Here is a 24,004-nt window from a genome sequence, read left to right on the forward strand (position 1 = left end):
TAGGGCTTCACTTACAGGTCCAAAAACATTTCATTTACATTTTATTGACTGACTTTGTTCAGCATGGGGTTGTTATGTTGAAACCTAAGAGCCCCAAAATAAAAAATACACAGCTAACATAAAGATGAGTAAAGAACTACAGCAAAAAAAGAAGAATGGGTCCAAATACTCCTGGCCAGATCATTTATATAACAGCTGGCAGTGTGCACCTTTAGTGTACTACAGGAAGGGAGTTGGAAGTAAACATGCTGCTGTTATTGCAATGACACGTCCCTCATAAACTGCTGCAATAAAGCCTCAGCATATGTAACTACATTTTTGTTTTGACCGCTTTCATCCAGGCTCCTGCCACGTACATCTCCAGGAGGTCTGGAGGAGCCGGTTCAAAACCCTTAACGGTACACGCTGTACCAGGTGATTCACAGAGTCGCCGACAGTTTAAACCCAGCTGTAAATCACCAAAACCAAACCAGCTCGTGGATCTAACAGTGGACGTGTACTCTGGGTGTGAAGAGTGAAGCCAGCGCTGAAGAGCTTTGAACCTTCATTCTATCTAATGATCTATGGGAAGACCGCCATACTTCTCATGTGGTTTATTCCTTCAGTAAACATTTGGCCGAAGAGTTTATCAGATCCAGGTCCATTCGGGTTTCAGAAAGCAAAGATGGTGGCGGCCAGATGCTCGGTTACACTGGTGGTAGTTAAGTTACCAGCTGAAATTGGTTATTCAATTTGATTACCAGCAAAAGAAATACATTTCAAGCTTGTTGACGACATGACGTTTAATTATGTCAGTCAAGCATCAGAAAGAACAGGATGAATGATGGGAACATGAGAGTTTTTAATCCATTCATCAGTCAGAAGAGACGATTACAGAGCAGAAATAACTCGACCGTTTACACCGTCAGAAAGACAGAATCAGTTTTCAGCCTCTTCCCTCCGTCAGAGAGAGAGAGCGACACATAAATCAGCAAGCACGCAGCCGGACAGAGGAGAAAATGCCTGTTACACTCATCTAGTCAGCAGCGATCCAAACTGTGACGTGGAGCCGTATCTGCTCTAAGCTCCGGTTCTGACCTGCCTAAAGACCACGGGCTTAGACGGTGTGAGTGTGCGGTTGTGCGTCCCTGCGGAGTTAATCTCCATTAATGCCTCGTCTGGCCTCGGTATGTGGGGAATGCATCACTTTTTGCATCTTGTCTCTTTTTCCCCTCTCTCTCTCTCCACTCCCACCCAGAGGTGATGATTACACCTTAACACCATCCGCCCCACATCACCCAGTCCCTCCCCATGGCTGCATCTTTAAGCCCCACAAAGGCTTTGACATTTAAGAAGACCGTTGACTCCTTAAGCCCTTCAAAGGAGGCTCAGTGGTGGCTGCAGTCGTTACAATCTAGAAAGAATTTCATTAGTGCCTTGTGTGGTTTTTTCCCTAACACCCTGACAATGGGCTTTACACAAACACACTTCACAGGGATCAAGCGGTCAGGCTGGCATTTACAGTGCATTGTTACCGCGTACACAATGGGCATTTTCATCCGAGCTGTCAAAGATAAGCTACGAGCGTGTGGATAGTTTCCATAAAACACGGCCAGCCATGATTCATTTGGTTGCTAAGCCAGTTTGTGTGGAAACCCAGGGAGCTCGTTGGCAGCCTTTATTGTTTTCTCCTGTTTTATTGAACTTGCCAGAGTGACCGGCATCTCCATATGCTGATGTCTCCAGGAGGCCGTCGAGTTTTCACTGGGCCTTTCCTCGTTTTGCTGCCAGGTCTGAAATCTATTTGCGAGGAGCTTTTGTCGTCTAGCTGATGCGGTCGGTGTTGCTCGCTATCTCTGCCAAGCGGATCATGTTCTCAGCTGTTTGTTAGTTTTCACCCTACAAGAAAAACTTAGGAACAGATTTGGCGGAAAGTTAGGCCTCTGGCCAAGGAACAAGTGATTCATTTATTAAAAAGGATTCTTAAACATTGAAGTGGAAGGCTTTCTTTCTTTTCTTTTTTTTTTCCCCTCTCTTTTCTGAAGCTTCGGTTCACTTACTGCTCTTAAAACAAGTTATCTTTCATCTGCCTCTAACCTCGATGCAGATCTTCATGCAAACGGACATAAGAACTTGTCTTGACATAGTAAAGTTGAGGGTTTTGCAGCCTTGGCAGACATCCGTGCTCTTGGAGCGATCTGTTGTTTCATTGAAAGATTTAGTTTTATGTTTCATATATGTCCAGTATTTTAATAGCTTGTCAAGCCCATCGACTGCTTAATAGTAGATCCCTGTTGTTGATGAGCCAGTTGTGTGTCTTTGATGCTGTTTCAGTCAAAATCCAACAGTTCAGGATTGATATTCTCTTTCTGAAAATCTGAAAAAAAAAAAAATAATAGTTGCTGCTGTTTTAATTATCCACCTGAACACCTTCTTGACTTCCTCAGTCATTAGTAATCACTCGTGAAACACCAGCTAATGGATCCAGAACTTTGCACATTCATCTGCGAACAGGCTCATTTCTCAGCTGTTGCAGGAGATTCTAACACAGGAAAGTCTTGATTGAACGCTGGCTGGCAGCCGGCCAGTAACTGATGCTACCCCGAAGCTCGGCGTGGGAGCCGTGAGCGTCTTCTTGCTTCATTTGACATGTTCTTCACGTTTAACTGCAGCTTTCACTCAACATTGATGCTTTTCCCTCTTCTCATTTATTTTTTTGCTTGCCCTTCCTGATCTCTGGTTTTTCTCCTTTCTCTGGCACGGCGCTGTGTGGAGAGGAGAGCCAGACGAACTAATAACACAAGGTGGCTTTGTAGGATTGTAGGATTGGATAATGCTGCTAAATATGAACGTATTTTGATAAATTGCTGGTATTCTGCTTTTGGTTTGAGAATAACTAAAAAAAATGCTACATCTTAAAGGTTATTTTATGTATCTAAGCACAAATTATCCATTTAGACCACCAATTAATCCTCAAACAAGCGTATGTCGCTGTCACTGATTTTACTAATTTACAGGGAACTGTATTGTTTTAGTTTTTTTGTAGATGGCCATAAATTCTCGTCCACATTTAAAGTGCATTTTTGTCACATTTTTAAATAAATAAAAAATCTTAGTTATCAAGTTATGTTTAGTTTTTCTACTTTTTTATTTCACGTTGCGTACAAAGACAGCAAAGCTCGCCCAGAGACTTGGCCTTTAAAGTTAATTCTGCTTCTGATTCTGATGAATAAAAATATCAGGATATCTCATTTAACGCAGAATTCTGTCCCGAGAGAGCGAGCAGGACAGAGTAAGTAAAACAGAGAAGGCCAGCAGAAAGGGAACTTGACTTTCATCAGGTTTAATAACTCGTGAACCGTCTGACTCAGCACCTTTTTTTTTTTTTTTTTTTTTTTTTTCACTGGCCTGCAACCTGCCATCTGCTTCTCATTCACCTTCGCAGGAAATCCTCTTCGACCAATCAAATCAGAGCTTAATCTGCCAGACTCCTTTTGCTGCGGCCTGAAGGTTAGAGAAGCAGGAGGCCGGCTGGATAAATCCCACAGCAGCTGGGAAAATCTGGCGTTTGAGGAGCAGGGATAAGAGAGCTTCTCCCTTCATAAAATCTGTTTTGTTTAGTGTTTTCATGGAGCTTTCTCTGTCCTCTGTAAAGGTCGGGCAGATCTCAAACAGTCTTCCAACTAGAACACAAGAGCTGATTATACTTTTCCACACTAGGCTTTTGTGAAACTCCTTAAGCACAAATACATTTTAGAAAATCCAGTTTTTGCCGTTGCACTCTGAAAGAAAGTTCAGCCTCACAAGCACCTGGAAACCAAAGCCGATTAGCTCTTTCAGAAATAAAATAGGATCTTTTCATCAACGTAGAAATATAAACTCTGTCCCAATTCATGCATGAGACAACAAATCTAGGTACAGTTTATGCTCGCAGCTGAAGAGCGTTTTCCATTTTTTACACCATTTTTGTTGGAATAGTGCATCGCAGGTTACAACGATCAGTCATCAGATCCTTCATTTTGCGCGTGCAGTTTTCAGCAGCTGATTAAAGTTGACAGTTCAGGTATGTTCAACGTTGTTTTGACGTGAATACTTCTGCCAGCAGGAACAGTCTGGGGCTACTTGTCTTAAAAAATTTATGTTGAGCAAGATGTAGAGAAGCCTTTCTCCTTTTAAATTTAGTTGAACTCTCGATAATGAATAAAAATATAGATTTATCCACATCCTGTCAGATTAATTTTGCTCACTAACCTTCTCAGGAGCAGCTATTTTGTTTTGGATTCAGACGACTTATCATATTCAGGACTATTTTGGCTCATTCGTGGTCCTGAAGCAGTGTGAAGGCCAAACCAAGCGCTCCTATTGCACGTCTTGACTTTAGACGGAGGTTCTCTCAGAGAGTCCACTCCTGTTTGAGCAGCAGATCCTGAGTGAAATTAGACAACATGAGCGACCCCTCCTCTTCTGCCGCCTCTGTTTTTTAACCTTTCACTCTTCTCTTCTTCCCCTCCACAGAACTAAATCCCAAAGGTAAGTGCTTGGTTAGTAGTGCTGGATAGAATAGAGCAAGTAGAAACAGACACGCACACCTCATTAAGAACACAAAAATCTGCACACACATTCATGTATTTGCTGCATTTTGCGACACACACACACACACACTGTATAATCCAAACTACATTATACACATTCCTTTACAAACACACACACACAGCACTACTGTATATACAGGAAGAGCCTGCTGCCTACTGTTTATGTTCCTGCAACTTGATCCATGGCAAGCATCTGCACACACACACTTCCTCACTGTATGTAAGAAGTAAATATCCATTTATCCTTTTATACTCTGTGCAGTTTACACAGAAATATCATCTGTCTCACATTGACTCACACGCTTCAGCGAAGCAACGCACACATTAGACAAAAACACACACTGCACACAATGTGTCTTCCAGCCTTAGCGTTCCTTGTCGTCAGCCGCTGGTTGTTTTAGTCCATCTGACTGTGTGTGCTTTGGTACAAACTAGGATGTTCTGTAATCTGTAGTGGGCTTAGAAGCTGTAGTACACACACACACACACACACACACACACACACACACACACACACACACACTTTCTCCCTGTCTCAACTGTAAATCGTCTTCATATGCAGCGATTGCTTCCCAGCTAATTAAGTCTTCAACTTCCAACTTTAAAGCTTTTTCATGACATGAGAGGTAAAAGATGCTCGATAGTAGTAATAAAATCACAGCCGTAGTGTAGAAAGTTGTTGGTTTTGCGACACATGAATTGGAAAAGACAGTGGCTGTGTTACATTAGTGCCCACATGTCACGTCTGGGCTTGTAAAACTTACCACACAGCATCGCTACTTCGGTGCTAACGATGCTAAGAGCTAGACGCTGACTTCTACAGAACGTTTTTGGTGACTTTGGATCATCCCATATGTTCCACATTAACATGATGAAATGTCCCGCTGTGAGGACATCAGGCGTCCCCGTCTCAGCAGCTGAACAGGGTTTTTTAACTCTATTGATTCATATCATTGGATCACAAATAGATGAATAATAGCGCCATCCAGTTGAGTCAGTGTGGGAATATCTTTTAACACATTTTTAACAAAACTGCAGAAATCTTTTTGCAAGTCACCCTTGCTGTTTTGATTTATATTTGTTTTGGATAATCGCTTAAATCACTGGATTGAATTTTTTGAGGGGGAGCAGCGAGGCCTGAGGCCTTTCAGAGCCTCCTTGGATTAGTCTGGTGAGTGGTGACTCTAAACTACCCCAAAGGCCAGGATGTACTCACCCGACACCTGCAGCATGAAGTGCGGAGCTCTGTCACTTGTAAAGAATAAAAATATCAGATTATTGACATAAGACAGAGTAGCTGCATACAAACGTGATCTGTTGCAGGCCTGTGATTGCACATGTAAAAAAAAAAATAAAACAAAACCACACGCACATATTTGATGCACACGAACCGGATCTTTCGATGCATGCACATCAAACACAGACACACACACAGACACACACACACACACGGCTGACATCACTGCAGCTGTGGTAAGAACCTGATCCTGTACAGTGGTCCTCTACTCAAATAAACCCTGTGGTCTCTCCCCCCCTCGGTCTCTGACACAAACGTCCATTCCAGATAATTGGAATCAGAGTCCTTTGAGAGTGCCGCAGCTCCAGGAGGAGCTTTAACAAGTAGCAGCAGTGATGCTCGCTGGAGATTTTGAATGCCTTCAGCAGTATCACCAGCCGGGTCAGGGGGTCAGACGTTGCACAATGTGCTGCGTATGCGGGCTCAGCCATTTTATTCTTCTGGATCATAGACGAATAAAGCTGTGAATGACTCGAAGAATCTGTAAGACTAACAAAGTAACCTCAGTTTACTGTAACTGAGAAACACTGTTCAGTCACTTACTCACCCTTTGGCTGCAGCCTCGCTGCCAACCTCGCTTCCAGATTTCTGAATTGAATCATCTCCTCAAACACCAACAATCTGCTTGTTTTTCTTTCCACTGTATCTCGTCAACCTTCGTGTCATCAAAGCGGACCAAAGCCGTGACATTTGACGTAGGTTAGGGATGACGCAACATTTGTCCGTCGCCAAGGCAACTGAGACGAGTCCTGAGCCAGCGTTTAAAAGGCCGCCCTCCGTGTGAGCGACTGCAACAGGAACAGAGTTGGAAATCGCTGCAGCCTGTTGCCGTTCACGCTGATCAGGAAGGAGGAAATAAGTGGCTGACGATGGAAACACAATCACAACAGGAACAGTTTAATCTGTTTCGTATATTCGCCACCACGTTCCTTTTAAGGAGGCTGCCGCACTGACACAACGCCATACGACATCATCGGTGGTATCTTCCTTTATCGCCATGGCTTCGTTAGCTTTCAGAAAAGATCCTCATTTGGGTTAAAATAAATACTTTGCTGTCACAATTACAATATTAAACACAGATAAGAGATCAAATCTGTGACCTCATAACAAACAGGTAGACAGACAGCCCGTTGTTTCATACAGAGGACGGTCTCTGTGCCCAGGTCGTCCGTCTGTCCCACACTTTTAATGCAACAGCACTTCGATGGAATTTCTTCAAATGTGAGTCAAAGATGAACTGACCAGATTTTTGTGAACACTGTTTGAATTTAAATGTCCAAAATAACCTCAGATGGCTGCAAATCTGATATTTAAGGAACACCCCAGATCCCAAAAAGAAAATGTATTACTTCGAGGATCAAGTGTTTGGTAGCTGCAGCAACATTTTCACACCAATGCAGCTCTTTGAGGTACTTAACCACAAATTGTAGGACATGGAAATGATTCATTTTGCATTATGCAAATCACAACTCAGTGAAAGAATATGCTTTTAATTTCATAAAGCAATTAAAGTCCCTATTCGTTTAAAAGCACAAATCTTCTATATCTGCTTGACTAATTAGTTTGCAATCAAAACGTCGACAATCTGTCACTTCCAGAAAATTGAAGCCCAGTTTCAGTTTGATTTTGTTTCCCTGATAAAACATCCAGTGATCCCAGAGGGTTGACAATTAGTAACACAATACAGAGAAGAAAAACAGTGTGAATAAAGTTGAAATAAAAGCAGGATAAAGATTTTAAACAGATGTGGATTGTGCGGTCACATCAGGATTTGGGTCGACTGTGGAAGCAGGTACCAGGTCTGCCGGGGGTTTGATTTTCAACACAGTCACTGTGAAGTCTGTGTTACTGTAATTATTTATTTTACATGGCATCGCTGTCTGGAGCTCGTTTAACCAGCTGCTAAAGTCTGTTTTTTAAAAACATTTTTAAGAGTTTACTTTTGTGAAATCGAAGAAGCACACAACGCAGACGCACTCGTCAATGTGCAGGTAATTCTCAGTGTTGTGGGAGTAACCCGGTGATGAAAGCCTGGGAATGTACCGAGGCGGAGTGGAACAAGACGAGATTTACTACCACACACACCCACACACACTCACAGTGGTGACTTGTAAATGGCGATGCTGAATTTGAGACGGAAAAATGTTTCCCTGGTCGTTTCCAGCCTTTCATGACCTCCACTCCCTTCCTCGTCTTCCATTTCACCCTCTCTCTCCCTCTCTGTTATCTCGTCATCTTTCTTTTCATCTCATTTATCTCCTCTTCTTTCTGCTGTCTTTTCCCTCCTTGTCTGTTTGACTTTTTATTACCCAGCTTAGTATATATTTTCTCCTCCTCCTCATACTTTCCTCACCCATCATTAATACCAAAGGGCAGCGTTTCAAATGTCTCAACACACAGGTAACCTAAGTGTGAACATAAAACATCCTTTCTATGTTTTTAGTGTTTTCTGCATGAGAAAACTTTGCACTTTGGTCAGACTGGTTCACTTTTAGGGACATCATTACTCAAAAATTCCTGCAAAGTTAAAATGTTGAACTGAATATTATTTCATTCCCTTAAAGGGAGGGAAGGTATTTTTAGGAGGTCTAGGGTCACTCTGTTGGTTTACAGGTTTGGATGTGCTTGTCCCTCTAAAGGAAAACATATAAAACCTTTTAGACAGTGTCAACTCACTTTCAACTCACCATTAGTTTATGAAGTGATAACAGCTTAGCTGTCGTCATCTCTGTTTTTTTGTTGTTGTTTTTTTTTTTTTGAATTGGAGCTCATATATAAAGGAGTAAGGGGAGAATCTGACCTGCTCTGTATTCACACTGTACAGTCCAGTCTAATCCGTCCCCTGTTTTATGGTCTGTTTTCCTCTAAATGGGACCATCATTTAAAAAGTTATATTGAAGACTTGAAACTAGAGACTAGAGGCTTATTAGGAAAGCATTTACTGAGCTAATAAATAAGAGGTAGGTCAATTTTCCCATAGACTTCAATGCAATCTGCCTTCTTTTTACAGCTAGTGGAGTCACCACCTGATGGTCATTATGTAGACTTCTAAAACCACTTCCTGAAATGGACTAAATTGGGTCAGTGTTGATGTTTTTGAGTTGCAGCACCATTGTTGTTGCTGCTGCTGCGGCTCTGCGTCTTTGTGTTTGGTTCGTTAATTCCACCCCTCAGTACAAACTGGTTCACGCTCAGACACAGGCAGATACAGATTCCTTTCATTTTCTTCCCCAGCGAATTTATTAACTTTATCTACGATAATGAAATCTGCGGCGGGTGATGCTGAAGGCAGCAGACCTTCAGGAGTGGTCGTGACTCTGTTTCACCTTCAGTGTGACACGAGCGTATTTTAAAGCACAGCCATGTTTCTTCCTCTCGGTGTTTATCTATTCATTCCATATCACATATACTTCACCTTGGCGCTGACCACTTGCCAAAGCATACCTCTAGCTTTTTTGGGTTTTTTTCCCCCCTTCCTCTCAGGCAGCCGGTGGTTTCATTCATCTCAGTCTGTTATGAAATTAATCTTGGAGAGACTTTAAACTTGTTTGAGTCCGGCAATCCATCACAGTGTACATCACGTCTGCTGTGATTATTGTCAAAGTTAGTTAAAAACAGAGCGCTGCGGCTTGGAAAATGCTCTTCGGGAAGGTTAAGTATATTTGCTTTATAAGTGTAAACAGGCTAAGAGACTGCAGAAACACTTTCTCCTGAAATTGAAAGATAAAAAGTGACTTAAAAACATGATTATGTGCTTGGACAGAGATTTAGATCAGATGTTTCTGCTGTTAAATGATCGTTTTTTAGCCAGAACTTGCATCATTACTTCCCTCAGATGGAGTCCTGTTAGCGTTTGCAGTTTGGTTTGCTTTGTAATACTGAGAAAACTCATTATACTGAAAAAAAACCTGCTGCACATTCACATTGACAACATGTACATCTAACCCTCTTTGTTGTGTTTGTTGGATGGGATTTGTTTGTTTGGCCGCTCTCCCGCCCAGGACGAAGGGTCAATCAGAAATGAAGCGAGTGCAAAGCGTTCTTCTTCCCCTCTGAAACTCACTTTTCTCTTCCTGCCTTTCACATGTTTTTCTTGGATTTACCTCTTCGCTCTCTGCCTCACTTGGTGTATTCAGCCCAAACTGAATCATTCACATAATCACATAATAATTTCATGTCTGCAACGAAAAAAGGTGCACAGTAGTTGCAGGTAATTATTGGTATCTGTAATAACCTGGAACGTTCCATAATTAAACCCTCCCTCTCTCCCCCGGCTGTCGTTTCTCATATTATTTCTCTTTTGGTCTTTTTCTCTCCCTCATGCTGGTTTATTTCTACACACTTTTTTTGTTTTTTTTTCACGTCTCTCCCTCTGCTGTCGTTAAGTCACCTCCTCTCTGCAGGTTCCTTTACTCCATCCCTTCTTAACAACTGTTTTCCTCCATCCCTCCATTTTCCTCTCGCTCTATTATTCTAACTAAGTGTAGATTTCTGCCAAGCTCAGCACTGCTCAGGCTCAGAACACAGTTATAGTTGGCCTTACCCCCTCCCCTCTTATTTTCTTTTCCCAAAATCTCACTCCTCTTTTCACAAAACTTCCCTTTCGGATCTTCGGTAAAACACCCGTCCATGTGCGGTTTTGATATTTAGTCTCTTGACCTTGCAGCCCTCAGATACTCATGTAATCTGAATATCTGCAGTGTTGACTGTGTTAACAAATGTTCGCCGGGCTGATGTTTGGAGAGAAAGCCTAAAGGGCGACCATCCGGCCCCGTTTGATTCGCCGTAGGGGAGTTACGAGGAGATGGGCGTCACTTAACACGGGAAGGAGGTTTTGACCCGAAGGTTGTTTCCAGGAAAAAGGTCAAGTGGAGGAGAGCAGCATAAAAGTAGAACAAGTCAACCTTTCAAATTTCTCTTTTGTTAAAACATTAAGAGAAGCGATGAAGCAAAGTGTATATTATTCTGTTTTTTATTTCGAAAACAAAAGGTAGCCTGATACTGTCCACAAATAAAAAATAAAATGGATGTAATTTCAAGGACAAAGCGCAACGTTTCAAAGGGCTCTTACATTTTGAGATATTTTCCTTTTCTCAGGAGTTCCCCGCGTCCTCCAGTCCAGGTTCAGCCTCCCCCTGTCGTTGGTGTGCGTCCCTTCCTCTCCAACCAAAACCACCAAGTTTAAGATCACGGTGGACACCAACCAGCCGCCGGTCAACCTCACCGCCATCTTCCCAGGTAACACACGTACACACACTGATGTTGGACCGATGCTGTTCTCAGTTTGTGAAGCCAGCGCATCATCACATCATTTTTGCTCTTCACATGTTGTTACTTCACCAGTTGGTTGTTCAAATGGGTTTTACACAGTACCTTAAATAATCAGGAGTGTTTTCAGTGCAGCGTGTACTGAACCAATCAGACTGCAGCATAGAAATACTTCACCAAAATGTCCGTGAAACACAGCAGCACTGACGTTAAAACCAGGTTTTTGTTGCTCAGTTGTGCGATTGCTTTTCACCATCTCCAGAGAGACCAGGTCACTGTAAGAAGTTTTCAATTCTTAAGCAAGTTTGAAGTCAAGCGTTTCTCGTGCTCTCCTGCAGGTTTGGTTGAGATTTTCTTTAAAAAGAAAGAACAAAAAACTGAGCGGCAAACACAAATGAATCGGACCAGATATAAATGGCCTGAGTGTTTTGCCCACTAATGCATTCAAAGTGTCATAAATATGAAGCCCATTTACAAAATCAATCGGGTGTATGAGTGATGAAACAACCTGTTGGGCTCATCGTCCTTTTATGTCTTTACACGGGATGCAGATTTATTCTTTGTTGTAAAGTGCTTTGTGCTGCATTTGTTGCTGCAGCACAAAAAGTGCGCTAAAAATAAACTTTCTTCTTCTTGTTCTTGTTATTGTTATTATTGTTGATGAAGCTCGAAGTCTGCAGCCCGGTGGAGTCGCCACCGGAGGGCGTCACTCAAAATGACAAAGAGCAGGCAGCTAAATGTAGAAATTATTTGTGTGGATGTGTTTATGTGTGTGTGGGATCAACTGTTATGTGTGTGCAGTTGTGTATTTATGTGTGTTTATTTATTTATGATTCAGTGGGTGTGTGTTTGAACCCTGAGAATTTCTGTTCTCCTTCCCAGTTATCTGACAATCAGCTACGATCTGCAGCGCTGACGTCTAAACACACACTCAGCGTTCACACACGGATTGTGTGTGTGTAAGCTCCTGCCTGCTCCTATTGTGCGTCTTTCAGATGCAGTGCGACTTGTGTATCTTTTTCAGGTTTGTTGGCGTCCTGCATCATGATAGGCCGCCCTATCTGTCTCATCGCTCTGTTCTCTGTCTCTCTGCAGAGTTTTCATCCAAATCAGAAGATAAAGATGGGAATACTTTGGCTTTCCAGTTCCTGTCAGGAGCCAAAGTTACTGTTTTGGCCTCCAAGACCTCTCGTGAGTCTGACAGCAGAAGTAGCTGATGAACCTTAAGCCATTTCTTATTCATTTATGTTGTATTGATATGATTCTGTCTGTCAGAGCGTTACCGTGTGCAGAGCGACAGTTTCGAGGACATGTGGTTGGTGGTGAAGGAGCTGGTTCAGAGGTTCGATCAACACTTCGCCAAACTGGGAATCAAGGACTTCAAGAAAAGCTTCAGTGGACCGCTTCCACTGCAGGAGTACTTCCTGTCAGTGGACCACCACTTCCAGGTGCGAACACGCATGCACGCACACACACAAACACACAGCTGACGACACAAACAGGTTTCAAGCAACTTCGTCAACATCTGCTGAAGTTTGCTTATATTTGATTTGGAGAAGGGATGAAGTCGTCTCCTTTCATTAGAAGGGAATTGAGAATGCTAATATTTAGCAAAACAAATGACCAACATTTGTCTAACTGGGTCTCCTTGTGTGTGTGTGTTAGCTGCGTGTCAATGCCCAGCAGTACCAGGACCTGCTGTCGGAGCGAGCGGTCCAGTTCAGAGCCATCCAACGCCGCCTGCTGACCCGGTTCAAAGATAAAACCCCTGCACCGCTGCAGAGTCTGGACACGCTGCTGGACGCCACTTACAGCCAGGTCAGAGACGCACACACGCTGCAGACCAGCAGCAGAAACTTTTTTTTTTTTTTTGGTTGTTTGACCTCTTGATGTTAATTTTTCCTCAGAGAGTAAGTCATGTGGTTCATTAAGAGACACACACACACTCTTACATGGTGATGACGTGTTTGTGTTAGAGTGTTTTGCTGATTTATGGACTTACTCTCTTTATGTGATTAACTGTGAGCTCACACCAAATCTGACACACACACACACACACACACACACACACACACACACACACACAGAGTTAAGTATATGCACATTAGGTTAAACAGATCTGTTACCAATATCTGCATGCCAATCTGTCGCCTGTGTGTGTGTGTGTGTGTATACACATAGCTGAGATCAGAATGAAGCTGATTTTCAAACAAGGCAGCGGTTTAAGAGTTGTGTTGTCCTTTGTCTAACAATGACGTGCTGTATGGGAGAGTGGAACTATTTGTAGTGTCACTGTGATGTTGTGTACAGGAAAGTGTGTGTGTGTGTGAGACAAAGTGATGGTTCCTTGCCCCTGCTGTTTACTCAAGAGGCCGGCTTGGCGTTCATTCGCTCCATTAGTTTCTCGTTAGTGTAGCGAGGCGGTGTGACATCATCTCTTCATTAGCCGTTGAAGCTGTCAGTACGTCACCGTTTGGCCGCTCTGTGATCAGAGTCGCTCTCTCTCCATGACAGAGAAATCATGAGCCCGTTGAAGTTCTTGATGCCGTTCTAATCCAAATAAACAGCGCTCACCTCAGATCTGCTCGGTTCTTGCCAGGATAAGCTATCAGGGTAGCTGATCTCAACACGTCCACTTTAAATGTTAATATTCTTGTTCTGTTTAATGTAAACTGCCTTAACAGCTTAATCAGCAACACTAACTGTGCCCATATTTCATCAGCCACGTTTCCTGAGGCAGGCCAGACAAGGTCGGCAAGGTAATCTGCAAAATTTGAGGTCTTTGTGGGAAAACCTGTTTGATCACAAAATGTGTTGATATGAGAGGTCTAAAACAAGCCTTGTTTTTTTTTTTTTTTTTGGGGGGGGGGGGGGGGGTAATGAGTTTCACACCACAGTATATCTCTGAGGCGGAGCTATGATGGTAGCTTTGGAAAATTCAAATTTTTCACTGATGTATCTATCTGATGTATTTTGGTCATCCTTCCTGTCTACAGCCTTCAGGCTCTGCTTCAGGAGTCCTTTTTTTCTCCTCTTTGGTGTAGATGTGCATCGCTCTCAGGCTGATTAGACAATCAGCCCAAAGCTCAAAGACTTATGGGTAAATATCAGCATGTCCATGAAGACAGCTGTGGCCGATGACTGGATGATCGTATCATGTCACTTTAAGATGAAACATTCGTCTTTTTTTTTTAATGGGTTGAATCATGCGTGGACTCCCTCTTCTTCTCTGTCTGATATTTAACTCTGGTATCATAACTCTGCCTCCTCGAGCTAATGCTTTCTGCTGTCACTCCTGTCCATCACCTGCTCTCTCTTTCCTTCTGTCTCTCTCCCTCTTCCTCTCTTCCCGCCATCCAGCAGCTCGCATGCGGGAAGTTTCTGACACACTATACACTCTGTAATGTATACACACTCGCCATAATGGAGGCTATCGACGGCTGGTCGGAAGAGTGATGAAAGCGTCAGATTAATAATTCATGTCAGTATTAAGAGTCGGGCCGCTGAGGCCGGGGCCAGCTCAGCAGTTCGGCTTCTGTAACAGGGCTGCTTTGGTGAGGATGCATCAAAACGTTGATACTGGAGTTTGATAAGGTCTAAAGTCAAACATGTTTTTGTTGCATTTCTTTTTTTTTTCCCAAATTAAACTAATTTGTTTACTTGTTTACTTACTAATTTGTTGATAACTGGGGGCAACATGCTCAACATACAGTGTGTGATGTCACTCATCCACTTTTTAAGTGTTTCATGTTTCATAAAATCATATGTCCAAACAAACACAGACAGACAGGCAAAGATATACACATCAGTGATCTTAATGAAGGAGGGAGGATGTTCCTCATCACTATCATTTACCTTCATTCAGTGAGTTCCTGGAGTAAACCCTTCACCAGGTGAAGTCTCGGGGGGCTGCTTAGAAAGTAGAGATTTAGTGAATATTTACCTCCTGAAGCCGCGGCCTCATGCCAGCAATCACACTGTTGTTAGGAAGGCAGAGGAATGTGTGGCCAATCAGGAATGCTGGTGAACCAGGCACCTTTCATTTCAGCTGGGAGGAATGTCTGCCGAGTAAATTTTCTGCATCAATCTTGGTCGATGTGGGGGCCGAGGGGGATTTCCCCCTCGTTAGCGGTGTGCGTCTCCACACGCAGCGGCCGGCCATCGTCGGCGATCCGTCAGAGATAAGAAGAACGAGCCCCCTGTGAGAATACTCTGTGGTCGCCTGTGCATTTATGCAGCAGAGGATAATATTTCCATTGTTCATGCTGCCTTTATGGGCCTATATTTTATTCATGAATTCCTGAGAGCTGGAAAGCCACGTCTGACTTTATATGTGTGAGTACGTGTTAGCGCAGAGAAACTTTTTCATCTGCTGACCACAGTGGCTGAGGTTGAGCCGTCGTGACTGATGAGTGGACAGTTTCGGCTCGAAGGGACTCGTAGAGAAGACAAACCAGCCGAGGACAGAAGTCACCAAGTTGTGTGGCCGCTGGTGTGAATTCCCCCCGCTCTGCTCCAGGAGTATTTCTGTGTTTGAGTCCTGATCTGAGGTGTTTGTCCTGCATCTCCCTCCCCTGGTACTCCTTAAAAAGCAATCAGTCATCGCCCCCTCCTCCCCCAGCCCTGTGTTTTAAACTCCCCTCTAACTGGTGTTTGATTCATCTTTGGCAGACAGAGGCTGGCCTGGCGCTAGTGCTTCTCAGCTACTGGAGGGGGAAGCCTGGTCTGCCACTCAAAGAGGTAAAAACTAAAAGCTCCAGAAGGAGTTTGTGGAAATGGATGAAAAGAGGCCAAAGGGGGCAGAAAAAAGTGGAAGCGGGGGGCTTTTCAGTTTCCATAAATATTTTCCCCGGCGCTGTTTCCTCTGGAGGTGAAACGTCCGTCGTTTGTTAGTATTAGCATTAGCGCCAGGCTAGCAAATGCTGCCGTCTGGGAGGTGGCAGGCAAAAAGGGGGTAGGGGTGAAGAAGAGGAGGAGGGGGGGGGGGCACTCGGGAGTCGAGTCGGGACCGAGCCAAGCTGAGTCTCCCTGTAATTATGAGTTCAAACGCTGGAAGAGGGCGGCTTGCTGACTGACGGGGTGACTGACAGGCTGTGCAAGGGCCTCGCAGGGCCCCTAATGGAGGCTTCTGGGAGACAGCAGCTTGATTTATCTGGCCCCAAATGGAGCTCTAAACACGGCTAAACACAGATCCCACTGTGGAGTGGAGGACCACCGCCATTAAGAGCCAGGCCTCTCCCTCCCCGTGTCTCTCTGTGAGCGTCTGTCTGTGTGAGACTGCATATGTGAGTGTGTATTTCATAGATATATATATTTGTATGTACGGGTGCTCATGTTTCATTTGGCCATTTGTCTCATTTCACATTCACAACTGTGTCGTATTTATCTTTATAGTCACATTTTAATAGGTTTTTTGTGTCTGTGTGCGTGCGGACATCAGTGGCTGCGCTCACACCCTGCGTGTTTCTTCACCCTGCCTGTACTGCCCCCAAAAACCTGGACCACATCCAAAATGGATGCATGGGAAACCTGCTCAAACCCGATGTGCAAAAAATCAATTTTCAGCCAAACAGATCTGGTCCAAAGACAGTCCTGAGCAGACCTGAGGATAACTGGACCAGATCCAAATCCAGGAAGTGAAGTGCAGAGACCCATAAAGAGAGAGAGAGCCGTCTTGTAGACGTTAAACTGATTTATTGATGAAAATAAATATTTCCATTCACCTCAGAGTAAGCGAGTGCGTGCGAAGCCATGTGTCTGTGTGCCGCCTGCTTGGAGACTCACTTGTCTCAGTTGAGTGTTGGTCCGTTTGCACATTAACAAGTGTGTGTCCATGCGTGAATGGCAGGCTCTCTGTGCCGTGTGTGTTTGTGTATCAGATTAAAGGGCCGATGAGAACTCAGCGACTTCCTCTCTCTCTTTCTCTTTCTTTATTCTCTCCCTCTGTACCCCGCCCCCCCCCCCAGTCATTTTCTTCTCCCCCGGGGGAGATGTTTCACCCCAGGAGCACACACATTGACACCCATCATGTACACATCTCACAGTGAGCCCCTCTTCGGGCTGAATGGAGCACAGAGAGGTGGCGGTGGTCTGGTTTGTTTTCCCTTCAGACAGTCTGTTTTGGTGACTGTCTCTCTTATCAATGAATGGCTGTCTTTCATACAGCTGACTGACACTCTATGTTCTGTGTGTGTGTCTGTTGGGGGTGGGCTTTCTCCAGGATGTGGGATTTTGGCTTTTATCTCCTGACAAGGAGCCACAGCCAACACACATACACACAGAGTCTCCTCAGGCTGATGCCAGGTGTTTACCTAAAAGCAGGTAGGCTGCCGAGGAAGAGGAGGATGGTGCTTTTCCCTCATTCAGACTTTTCATACCTTTTTCTTTCTGTTCAGAAAATGAATGAGAGTTGCTCAGAGGCTTTGATTGCATCACAGAAGTCATTACTAGGCCGTCGCATTTCAAAGGTTCCTTCGTATGCGTCCGACGAACACGTCCCCCTTTTCCTGGAAAACGAAGGCTCCTATGAGTGGATCCTTCCCAAGATTCATTGTGTGGCCAAAGATTATCAGACAGAAATGAAAGACATCCTGTACATTCACTGGTGGTAAGCAATGGGAGGTCAATAGTTGTCTCTTGTGTTAATTTTGTACTTAGTGTGTCCAACAAATCAGCCGGACTTTCGCTGTCTCTTTCTTTGAGAAACTTAAATGTCAGCATATTAAGCATCAGAACCAAAAGATGAGATTATGTGTGTCAGAAAAAACAAACAAAAACAAAGAAGTCCTGAATTAAGCTGTTTGAGTGATATTATTTTTAGCAGAGGTAACAGGTTAGCTCCACTTTTAATTTAAACTGCTGTGAGAATAATAAAACAATTTACAAATGTGATCAGATCTACGTGTTTGTTTTTAACAGTTTCCATTTTAAATTTGGCTGTCATTTTCGTTCTCTACCTTCTAAGTTTGGTAACCAAATCCGCTGATGTCGTCAACTTTATTTCATTATTTTGGATTTGAATCAGCCTTCCATTCAATTCTAGGTAGCATTAATGTAATTAAAAGTCTTTTTAAAGTCCAAATGCTTCAGATTTAGCTTCCTGAAACCTTAAAATATTCCTAAAATCAGATAAAAGTTCTGATAGAGCTTTGGTTCTCAGCCCAAATAGAATCAGTGTTGCCCTGACCAGACGGGTTTGGGCCGGGTCTGGCTCTAATTTTTCTAATTCCCTCGGGCTGGATGGAGTCGAGTTTCGTTCTATTTATCTTCCCCAGATTTTAATCAGGTTCGGGCTCATTAAATGCCGCAGCGGTTGCGGGCGGGCTAGCACACAATCCGCACAACGGTTCCAGTAGGGTCAGGCCAGATTCTTGGATCCAACATACGCTTTAGTATGAAATGCACATAAAAAAGGAAGAGAAGTGTAAGGACGAAGCATCTGCGCTGCTCTATATCAGACAGACATAGATGACCTGCCAGAGGATTTCCTCATAGATGTGGTGGAGCTGGAGGAGAGTTTATTATTAACATATGGATGTGGTCTGGGGTGGGAGGGGTAAGAGGGGATCAGAGGGTGAAACGCTGAGAAAGATGGAAGAGATAGATGAAAAGGGCAACAAAGACAAGAAGTACAAATGTAGAAATACAAATAAAGACACTTTGGGATATGCCAAATGGAGAAAAGAGGCAATGATGAAATATGAAGAGATGGAATGAGTGAGTTCAAAAACAAAGATGTATAATGAAAGATCAAGAGGAACACCAAATGAGAGAGAAGAAGAAATGGTTTAGCACAACGCAGAAAGAGATTTTAAAGCTAAAGGTTTCAGGGAAATTAAGATTGAGATAGAAAAGCTGAAAGGAAGTATAGATAAAGGTAGGCGTCGTAAACCTTCTCCTCCTCTCTCCTTTCCTTCCTGTCTTCTGATCCAACAGCTGAAGAAATCAAAGAACCAATCTGACTTTTATTGTTCATTTTATTTCCAATTGATCTGCTTTCATCTGTCTGCCTGGATCACACCCCAGAGGCCCGACGACAGAGAGGGAAGGAGTTAAAATAGTAATTTGACGCATCAAAGAAGAGCACGCCAAAAGTAAAGTGCTTAAAACCAGTGAAACAAGGAACGTAAGATATAAAATATTCAGACAGAAATGAAAGAAAGTTAAGTCAAAAATATCAAAAAGATTTATAAAAGGAAGGAAATGAATAAAAAATAGGTATTCAGGTAAAACAAACTGAAGGTAACCAGTTTGAGAAACGTAATATTCTGAAAAGACAAAATCCTGCTGTGCTGCTGCTCCTCCTAAAACTGAAGTTCTGACCAGTGAATATATTAAAGAAAAGTTTCCCACCATGCCTTTCCACATCATTTCTCATTGTGTTCTGTTGCTGGGCACCAAGCAGAGATTTAATAAGTCATCCATGTTGGAAAGCTGTCACGCTGCGGGGAGATTAAAGCAGCAGATATTTTTTCACCCTGCAGTTTTAATTAAACTGTTTGATTGTTCAGTGCCAACTGTCCTGATCTGGTCTCCCCCCAAAGACACACACTGACACGGGAAGCTCGACAGTCACCCAGCTGATTTTGTTGGGGGGTCAAAGGTCAGTTTTGACGTGCGGCGGTTTCAGAACTCCCCACCTCGTTCTCCTGGCACGGGCGTTTGGACTGTAACATAGAAAACCAGAACAGGGGGCTGTTTACATTCTGCTTTGGTCGTGGGAAGCTGTTGTTTGGCCGTAGAGTAAATGAAATCAACTCCGCAGCTGACAGGCCAATGTGTGGAGTTTCATGCCGTCAGCCCGTTCGACCACAGACTGTAAACTCGTACGCTTTCATCGACGTTATGACGAAAACGACCACAGAAGAGTGCTGATTGACAATGTCCATTCCTGCTGCCCTAGTGTGAGATTCAAAAAATATGCGACACGTTTGAGTGAATTTAAGTTTTACTCCCCCCATCCAACCCTTTGATGTAAGTCTCCTGAAATAATTGCCAGTTGGACCGCGCCTTGGTTGCAATAGTTACCATAATGAACACTTGATCCTGGCTTGTTTTTTTTTTTTTTTTGATGAAATAAGTCCATCAACACGATGAACCAACCTCCAACGACTCAGACGCTACCGCTCTACAAACAACATCACCGTGCTTTTGCCGCTCCTGTCGTCATCACCACCGCCTCAAGTTGCCTAGCAACAAAACCTGATTATGAGGTCATAATAACCGTCTCCACAGCTCATGTTTTACAGGAGCACAGTCATCCCATGAAGCAAAAACACACACACAAATCAACCTAATTGAAACATTAACTGCTGATTGTAATATTGATTTTAAATGTCATAATAATAAAATAAAACCAGACAACAAGATACTTTTGTTTATTTAATGCTTCCGTTTGTTCAGTTCATGTCTTTCTTTATGTTTGATTATTTAATAGCATGTTTGATAACAGTTATTGATACAACAAATTTTATTCCTGCTGATTTTGTCCCTAGTTGGCTTTTACATGCACAGTGGAATTAAAACACCCAATTTTTATTTGAATAAAATCACAATACGATACAAAATAAAATACTATGGTGAAATGCATTTATCGTGACTAAACTGTAAAAATAACAACGGATGTTGTTGAAGTTATCTAATTCGCTAAAAATATACATGAAAGGTTTTATCCAGCACATCACGTTCAAGGTAAAGGAATAAAAACGTTATATCAGCAATCAAGTTAAATAAAGTGAAAGTTATTATTAAAAATTCAAAACTGAAACTCGCTGTAATATAAAATAAAAATCGAGCTGAAGGACAGTTTGGGTGAAGGAAAATATGGAGCTGAATAAGTTAACAGGTCAGCTCAGACTAATCAGTCTTTCTCAAACCGGCAGATCTGAGAGCCAGGAGAGGAGACACCTCAAATCATAAGATTACACACATCAGCATTCAGCACACACTCACACACACACACACACACACACACACACGATGGAAGAAATCTACCACATCTGGCCGAAACATTCCTGTCTGTTCAGGAAACGCCATCGCAACAACGGCCCCTGTGTCCACGCAGCCTTCCATTATTTAATGAGCAGTAAACAAAGCTGTGTGTGGAGCTCGTCGTGTTGTCTACTCGTACGAACGCACAAAGGGCACCACGCTGGCAGCCAACTCCAACTATAATAAACTGGAGCAATATATATAGATCTGCATTAAGATCTGCTTCTTCATTGGTGGCTCCATAAAACTGGTCTATCCTTATCAAGAACAAAATATTATTGAATGTGTAACAGCATTTTTTCTTTTGTCTTGTCTCGGGATGACCCGCCGAGTTATTGATGCTCGTTTTCATTATCATGGATGTTTGTGCTGACCATGGTTCCTTTTCCTGCGACGGTCCATGTAACAGGAAGCAGCAAATTTAAAAAGCGTCTCTGAAAGTGGAGGAAAATGTCTATACACTAAAATCTTTATGACGTGTGTGTGTGTCGACATGACTGATGACCTCCACCATTCCACTTACTCCAAAATCAACATGTCTGCCGCTGCACGATGTGTGTGTGCGTTTGTGTCTTCTGTGTCACAAACAATGGCTGATTTATAAGATTATACATATTTACCCTGTAATCATGGTGTGTGTGTGTGTCAGTCAGAGAGAGTGTGTGGCGGCCCTGCGACGCCAAACCGAGGATATTTATCTTGTTGCAGTGAATTCCCAGAGTTCTCCTCATTTTTTTCCCGCTCTCTCTCTCTCTCTCTCTCACTTTCTCTCTTCCTTTCCTCCCTCATTCAAAGGAGACCATTGAGAGAAAAGCAAACAGGCATGGCGGGGGCAACCCATACGCACACACCCCTACAAACACTCACACAGGTACACACACACAGCTGCCAAGGTAGAACTTATTTAGTGTGGTTTTTGGAATTTGTATGCAGTGTATGAGTGATTATGAAACTTCATGTTGTGTGTGTTTAGGTCACATGAAAAAGGCCCCAGTGTGTTTGATCAGAAGGCGGACCGTGTTAGCATCACAGCAGCATTAGCATTGACCTCATTTACTTCACCTTGGCGTTGTTAGCTTTTGATTAGCATTCAGCTCCTACGGGCTGATGGAATTTGGACTCGGCTCTCCAACGCTCCTTAGCTCCAAATTAGTGTCGTTTTCACTGGGACCACAACCAAAACCATCACCTCAGACCTGGCTCTGTGTGTTATTTGTGTGTGTGTGTGTGTGTGTGTGTGTGTGTGTGCGTGCGTGTGTGTTAGTTGGCTTCTCAGGTCTCTGGTCTGGACTGCATCAAGTGTGTGTTTCAGTGTTGTGCTGTGTGCGTACACATTTTGTGTGTGTGTATGCAAGGGAACATATGCACATACGTATGTGTGTGTGTAGAAATCTGGAAGAGTTCCTTCTCTTTCTGTCTTAGAAGAAAACAGTTTTCTTTATTTTCAGCGGGATACACAATCATGAAAAGGAGTTTACACAGATTTAACTCGATCATGTGAGCTTGTTTCTGTTTCGGCAAAGTGAATCAACCAAGGCGATGAGTGATGTTCGACAGTACAAGAGAAAATGTTACAGAAAAACATAAATACCATGTAAATTCCTTCCTGCAGACCGATAGCTCCACTTCACAGACTGCTAATGAACTGAATTCTCTGACATCAGTGTAATCAGTGTATCTGCCTCTGTAACATCCCGCTGGGCTGAAAACCGTGCGCGGGTGAAATATTGGATTTAAACTTCTTAGAACAAAAACTGAGAAATGACAGAGAGAAGAAAAGAGCACAAGACAAAATATAGAGGCAACGAGGAGAAATGAGAGAAACAGGTGGAGGAGACAACAGCTGCGAGTGTGCGTGTCCGTGTGTGTGTGTGATGCTAATTTGTAGTCAAGATCTCTCTGTGTTTTGTCTGCCAAGATTAGACTGCCTTGTTTTGGTCTCTGACCACATTCAGACAATGCATGATTTACAAGCACACAAAAACACACACACACACACACACATCGAAAACAACAACCTGACTTCCCCACTGTCTGATTCAGCCATGTTTGAAGAGGAAGAAATGACAGAGGTGAAGATGAAGCCATGTTTAACCAGAACAACGTGTGCTTTTCTGACCGGCTCAGAGACGTTTAATTTGACACAATCATCAGTCCTGTCACTGACACTGAAATAACAAGAAGCCCCAAACAGGCCTCTGGAGACGACCTGTGTCGTCTCTGCTGGAGGCAGAATCCATCCCGACCTGCAGACACGTCAGTCTGGCACTTTTCTCCACGTACAGTAAAACTTGATGCTTCAGCAAAGGTCATTGAATTTCTGTTTGAGAAAAGAGCCAACAGCACTCAATGTGACTCAGAGTGTGTTCGGTTAATGACGTCCCCTCCTCTCTGAGAGACACATGGATTACTAATCCTGACGGTGCTTTTGGAGCCAGACTGATTTTCTTTAATCAGCCATTCAGTCCCATGTAGAGAATTTTATTATCTTTACCCAGTTTTCACATAAAAACCGACCTCCATTTCAGGCAGCACAGCAAAGCGACACTTGGCTGCTTTCATTAATGTTAAATAAATCATACATCTGACATCATCTTATATTGTTTTGCCCGAGAAACATCCTGGTGTGAAGCAACCGGACAGACTGATGGATTATTGTAATTACCTACTGTCTTTATTTACGATGTTGCAATATCATTTCCCCGTCTGTCGTCGGCTGTATTTCATGGAGGGAGTTTAAAATGAACAGTTGGGTTCACGCAGAAGACAGAGCAGCTGTGATCTGTGGCTGTCCTCCCCACAATGACCAGAAATTAAAAATCTGTTCATCTGTCTTATCAATGAGGGACATTAAAGCTTGAGTTAAATGGGAACCTCG

The 24,004-nt window shown here is 43.2% G+C and overlaps 1 protein-coding gene across 2 annotated transcripts in view; it reads left to right on the plus strand.

The window, feature by feature from the left end:
- The window catches only part of bbs9 (Bardet-Biedl syndrome 9), a 131,571-nt gene that overhangs the window by 37,717 nt on the left and 69,850 nt on the right, over positions 1–24,004 (plus strand). The window contains exons 15-19 of one of the 2 annotated variants that reach the window (XM_029504375.1): positions 4,495–4,509; positions 10,966–11,106; positions 12,232–12,327; positions 12,412–12,584; positions 12,802–12,954. In XM_029504375.1, coding sequence (XP_029360235.1) covers positions 4,495–4,509; positions 10,966–11,106; positions 12,232–12,327; positions 12,412–12,584; positions 12,802–12,954 — 578 coding nt within the window. The remainder of the gene's footprint in view (positions 1–4,494; positions 4,510–10,965; positions 11,107–12,231; positions 12,328–12,411; positions 12,585–12,801; positions 12,955–24,004) is intronic. The other variant, XM_029504374.1, reaches the window with a different exon arrangement.

The sequence above is a fragment of the Echeneis naucrates genome, chromosome 6 (genome assembly GCF_900963305.1).
Source record: "Echeneis naucrates chromosome 6, fEcheNa1.1, whole genome shotgun sequence".
Classification (NCBI taxonomy): Eukaryota; Metazoa; Chordata; class Actinopteri; order Carangiformes; family Echeneidae; genus Echeneis; species Echeneis naucrates.